Source organism: Manduca sexta, chromosome 23 (assembly GCF_014839805.1).
Source record: "Manduca sexta isolate Smith_Timp_Sample1 chromosome 23, JHU_Msex_v1.0, whole genome shotgun sequence".
NCBI classification, from domain to species: Eukaryota; Metazoa; Arthropoda; class Insecta; order Lepidoptera; family Sphingidae; genus Manduca; species Manduca sexta.
The window spans coordinates 11,508,558-11,514,651 of record NC_051137.1 but is presented as its reverse complement, the minus strand read 5'-3'; the positions used below and the strand labels follow the sequence as shown (position 1 = coordinate 11,514,651).

The window sequence follows — 6,094 nt, the reverse complement described above, 5'->3', positions numbered from 1 at the left end:
ACTAACACCATCTGGTGTAAGGATATGAAACTAAATTACTGCTTTATCGGCATCCGCAATATTTTAAATCTTTTTGGCATCGCTTTTTGATGAATATTTTATGTGACATCGAAATAAAACTATTTTTCGGATTTTATCGCGGTTTTTTACTTTATAATACCTACCTACATTTTACAATTATATAAAATGTAGGTAGATATTGTAACTTTGACTTTCCGGACGACCAACACCTCAGCACTAATATAATATTTTTATTTCGATATCTAACACCCGCGTAAATACAAAGGAATTATTAACTTTAGCTATATTCAATATTGATTAGCACTATGAATAAGGAAACATCTTTGCGAAAATATCAAATAAATGTTATTTAAAATGATTATTCAAGGTTCAATGAAAATGCATTATAATTATCTTAACTAGTATTTGAAACTATTTAAAGAACCAGATTTTATATTATGTCATTACGTCAGTTAGACTTTAATTGAGAACTATATATTATAATTCTCTTTGTTATAAATCTCTTTGTTGAGGATTCTACTAACTTTTCATACATTTAACCAGTTCTAAATATTCCTATGATGTTTTTTTTTAATAATTACTCTTTAAACTTAATTTTATAACAATATGCCACCGAAGCCCAAAGAAACTGTTAAGAAACCGACACCACAAATAGCCCGACCTGCTATCAGCAATGCAACTCTTCTTTACATTCCTGAAGATGTTGTTGAAGGTATTCACAAAGTTCTTTATAAGCATCAAATCAAAAAAGGTGAATACATATTGCTTCTAAACTATTGTGCTTCTTAGGCTTCCAAGAACGCATTGAGACAGGAATACATTGGACACTAATTGAAGAAGCTGCTCGTCATCACAAACAAGGATGTTTTAAAGAAGATATACCAAGAGTATCATTCTCAGAAGCCCTAGAAAATAAGATCCATACTAGTATTCTACGCGGCTTCCTCGACGAAGACTCAAAACTTAGTCTTGACGAACAATGGGAACTTATATTGCCGACTATTTTATGGGATAATGAAAAATTTTCTAATGATGAAGGAAAGACTTGCTTTCGTAGTTGTAATTCTATTACTGATGACTTAGTAAAGTTAATAAAAAAGGCTGTAAAAATTGGAGATAGAGGTATATTACAAAAAGATCTGAAACAGGTGCAAGTTTTACGAGTAAATGATTCAAAGGTATTTACAATTCAATATGAATCTTATTTATGTCTTTTTTCTTTTTTTAGTAAAATTTTTTTTTCAGATGACTCATCTAGATAGTGGTCTAACTGAATTCAAAAATCTCGTTACTCTGAATCTATGTGGAAATTTTATTGAACATATTGATTGTGGGTTCATGCCGAGCAATTTGCGTATTTTAGAGTTACAAGCAAATAGAATAAGCAACGTTGTACTATTTGCTCAGTATTTGCCCAGAGATTTAATTTATCTTGGCTTATCTCGGAATTTACTAACCAGTGGTAGGTCACATAGAATATTATTACAGATTTTATATTAATTATTTAGAAAAAAAACGCATGTTGCACTAAGCTAAATGTGTTAATTTTATTTCAGATAATATAGAAGGATTAGTGCATTTACCACAAAACCTAACCGTGTTAGATTTGTCTGAAAACGACATCTATAATTTGGAACCGTTACTGGATGTTCTAGTTAGATTGCCAAACTTAACATCGTTAATGCTTTCAGGAAACCCTTGCTCGGTATAACTTGCTTATTTAGTAGTACACAGCATTTTTGATAGATGGCGCTTTTCTTTATTGTCCTACATATTTGTAGGTATGTGCTGCGTATGCTCGGACACTAACTATGCGATTGCAGCGTTTGAAATGGCTAGATTCACGGGAAATTCTTCCTGTAGACCGATCTTTGGAGCCATTTGAACCCCATCCAGATGATTTGCGTTCAGCTTATTTTAACTTCACAATTTTTCGAATTATGTCCGCTCCTCAGCCACCGAAGCCAGAAAAGGTATCATGTATTATTTCATAATTAACAATCACACAGCAGTCATGTAACACATCTAAATATATTATCTAATTATGTTATTATATTTCAGGGAGCAACGACAACATTCCACGTAGAGCTAGAAATACCCCTGCTTGACTCTACTAGAAGAAAATTCTTAATGTTCCGTCGAAACGAGTCACTTACGGAAATGTTACCACCTCCTGAAGATGACGAGTGGCCCGTACATAAATTACCGTCAAACTTTGTCGAAAGTAAATCCTGTAAATCTGTTGGTGTGTAAATATTTTTTTTTTATCTAAAACTCAAAATTTTCTCTTCCTATTTTACCAAAGTATGGAATACTATTCCATGAAATGAATATTCGCTTACAAGAAATAGGAATTTTCTTAAAATCTAAGAATGTTGCAAGTAATTATTTTTATAAACTTATATCAATATAAGTAGCTCCATCAAAAATAGAGTTCTTTGTTCTACAAAGTTTATCTGGAACGACCCAGTAATCATTCTCTCAAATCATAACTTGATTTGAGAGATATTATAGACCGTCAATATAACAGTGCTCATATTAATTGTTTTGCTTTATTATTTATGACTAGATGTTGCCCTTAGTTTCGAGCAAATTACCAGAATAAGAAGTACTCTATACGTTAAACCAGGACATGGTCTATCTGTATGCTTAATTTCTATTAAATTTGTAAAGAGGCTTCTAGCTTCTAACAAACATCTAAACACCCAAACATTTTACAAATATCCGCGTTTGTAAAATTTATATAAATAGTATATTATAATATTAAGTATAATCCTTATATATTACAAAACAAAGTCATAGAGATAGTTTGAGATACTGGGTATGACGTAGGCTACTTTTTATCCCGGCAATAAATAACCGAACTTTTATCCAAGAAAACCTTTTTCGGATGGGCAAAGCCGCGAGCAAAAGCTAATATAATAAAGAGTAAGATAAAATAAAATATCCCTGGCTATAAAATTAACTATAAACACCTACGTAATAAGGAAAAGATTATGGGTAGTACAATTCAAAAACTTTTTTTTTTTATAACCTCATTTTTTAAATACAATTTAATACCAATTACAAATTTGAATTTCACATATATACCAAACCAAAGTTGTACAAAATCAATAATACTTATACAAATCCATAATGATTTTAGAGGGCGAAGGGTCATCGCATGAGTCTGATATCTATCGTCGACTGACAACTAAAAATTCCCGGGAAATTTGCCACTTCACTACGTTCGAGAGTAACAAAGTCCAGTGGAATAAAGTGATGAACTTCCAAGAACCGACAGTGCGGATATTTTGTCCAGATCTCACAGCGTTGAGGGACACATTCCGTAGTGTCATTACTGTGAAATTGATTTATTCTGTGGTAAGAACTTTGTATCTTTTACTAGAATTTGTTAAAAAAATATATTGTTGCTGTTAGTAAATGAAAATTGCCTATACTTTATGCTCTAGAAAAGTAGAGAATCAAACTCCACCAAACATTATGAACGACACGTCAAGTTACTAAACAATAAAATATATCATATTATATTTCAACATCCAAGTGGAATAGATACGATAATATGTAAAGGAGGATGAATATGTGTTGAGCCATATTGATGGTTTTAGACTCTTTATTACACTGCACAATGAGTGCAGTCTAATAAAGAATACTAACTTAATACTATACATTACATCTCTTATATACTAAGTACATCCAATATACCTTCCCCTATTAAGGAAAAACAATAAGATATTTACACATTCTTATTTTTTTTACTTCTGTAACATTCTTATATTGTTTAATATAATATCTATGTACGTATAACAATAACGCATAATACTTAAAAAGAAATCATTTATCCATTTTATTTTGCCAATTAAATTTCTTTGTTATAACCACAATACATACTTTATTCTAAACTTATGTTACCACTGAATGCTTGTCATACATTTCAGTCTTACAAAATACTTTGCTTTATATTCTTCTTAAACACTTGCTTCACTTTCTATCATATAACTTACTATATTTTCATTATAATTAGCATTTTAATTGTGCATAATATGACTTGACCATTCATCTATACTCTTTAAAAACATAACTTTTTTCTTTGCATTATTCATATCTGCAACATTTGTTGACATTTTAATATTATTAATTGTATTACGTCACTTCTCGTACTATATTTACTTGTTACTTCCTTTTCTTTAATATTATCTATAAATCCATTATTTATTTTTATTGTTGTATATCCTTCATTATATAATATTTTCTGATCATCCTTAATAACTTTTTAATATCTTTTCTATTACTCTTATTCTTATTGATTTCAATTCATTTTTTTTTTTCAAGAATTTTAAGTCTAAGTATAATTTCTTATTCGAAGGTGCGTAAATACAAAACCCTTCATACGATCTTATTATGCTTTTATAACTATCTTCTATAATATTTTTACTTTGGAGTTAATTGACATTTTCTTTTCGAGGTTGTTTTAAATGCCTAATGAGGCTTAATTTATTAAATGATTTTATCAGGCTCAATTAATTCTTTTTTTAGGTTCAAATGACTCTATAACCGTAACTATATCCAGTTTATTTTCATTAAACATATACATTAGTATAAATATCAACTTGACTATTGTCACATACGGGGGCTAGGTTCAGATTTCATTACACTGTTCTTTAAAATATTCAAATCGACGCACTCGGACAAGTCGCTATGTACGATTGCTGATCTTGCAAAATGCACTTACTATTGGATACCTTGGTTTGATGCGTTATTATGGTGCGCTGATTCAATGATCTATATTAGTTCCATTGTTAGCCTGCTTATTCAAATTTAAATTGTTTTCTAACACAATTTGCATTTGTTTTTGGTAACAGATGTATGTACCATAACTGACAATAAATTTTGCACATTATTAGAATATAAATTGTTTCTTCTTCATGAGGACAGCTCGAGGATTTGGTTATACACGGATCTATTTTTCCTGTATTGAAAATGCTTGCCAAAATAAACGTAGAGTTATTGTAACGGGTAACATTATGCAAAATTTTAACTTGAATTTTTCATTGAATCAAATTATTACAGACAAGCACGGCAAAACAAGGAAAGCCCGACAAAAAGAGCGGTCAATTTATGAAGGGCTCCGGAGAACAGAGAGCTGTATTGGCGTCTATTAAATGCGCGCTGAGGAGTCCCGACTGGAGCCAGTCTTCGCAACATTTCCACTGGGACGACTCGCTAGGGACCAACAACGCGATTCATTGGGGCGATGGAGATCTCTCTGTTAGTGTTGATTCTTTTCTTTTATCCGTGTTTCTATTTGAATATTTACAAACATTACGTTAGCTATAAATAAATTATAATTTTGAAGATAAATCTGAATATTCATTTTAAAAGCAAAAAAAGAAAAGAACCTTTATGCTGAATATATTATATGTATGTATGGTCTAAAACGAAATATAATGATGAATGGGTTATAACAACTGCCTCAGTGGTTTAGCAGTATTACGGTATCGGCTAGAGCAGGTAATGAGATCAGCAGGTAACCAGATTGGAGTCTAAAATTTGTGACCGATATGGCAATAGATTCTCCCCCTATCACATCATGGAACGGAATACATGTAACAGAAAGTGACTGCACTAGTTTGCACCTCTACCTACTCAGGCGATAAAAAGACATTAGTGTGTGCGCATGTATTACTTTACGAAATATGAGTATTCATTTTATGACGTTGATCGCAGTAATAATGTAAACATAACCATACGTTCCCAGGTGCTCCAATACAGTCAACTGCCAGTAAAACCAACAAAAGGCAAGCCAGAAACAGATATTGGATCCTCTAGACAGATGCCTCCTGACAACTTGACTTGTCATTTTGCTTTTGGCATCGACACTTTGCGGGCTTAAAAATATGACTAAATTGAAATTGCTCACTATAGATTTTTTTATATAGAATGTTTAATTATTATGATAACTCCTTATGACGAGTTTATATTGCTTACTTAAATATCAATAAATAATATTCGTGTCAAAGATGTTACTTTATTTGTAATAGTGATACTAACTTAAACTCTAACGTAGGTATAC

At 31.1% G+C, this 6,094-nt stretch overlaps 1 protein-coding gene across 1 annotated transcript; it reads left to right on the top strand.

The window, feature by feature from the left end:
• Window positions 1–419: 419 nt before the first annotated feature.
• LOC115456300 lies at window positions 420–6,040 on the top strand. Its single transcript, XM_030185313.2, has 9 exons — window positions 420–733; window positions 811–1,199; window positions 1,267–1,483; window positions 1,578–1,726; window positions 1,803–1,994; window positions 2,083–2,266; window positions 3,167–3,384; window positions 5,092–5,289; window positions 5,780–6,040. The coding sequence occupies exons 1-9, from the start codon at window positions 628–630 to the stop codon at window positions 5,912–5,914; spliced, it is 1,788 nt and encodes a 595-aa protein (XP_030041173.2). The 5' UTR covers window positions 420–627; the 3' UTR covers window positions 5,915–6,040.
• Window positions 6,041–6,094: the final 54 nt, after the last annotated feature.

Coding starts and splice junctions, on each gene's coding strand:
- LOC115456300 (XM_030185313.2), top strand. CDS start 628: ATGCCACCGAAGCCCAAAGAAACTGTTAAGAAACCGACACCACAAATA. Junction 1,995..2,082: donor AGCCACCGAAGCCAGAAAAG/GTATCATGTATT, acceptor ATTATATTTCAG/GGAGCAACGACAACATTCCA. Junction 5,290..5,779: donor GGGGCGATGGAGATCTCTCT/GTTAGTGTTGAT, acceptor ATACGTTCCCAG/GTGCTCCAATACAGTCAACT.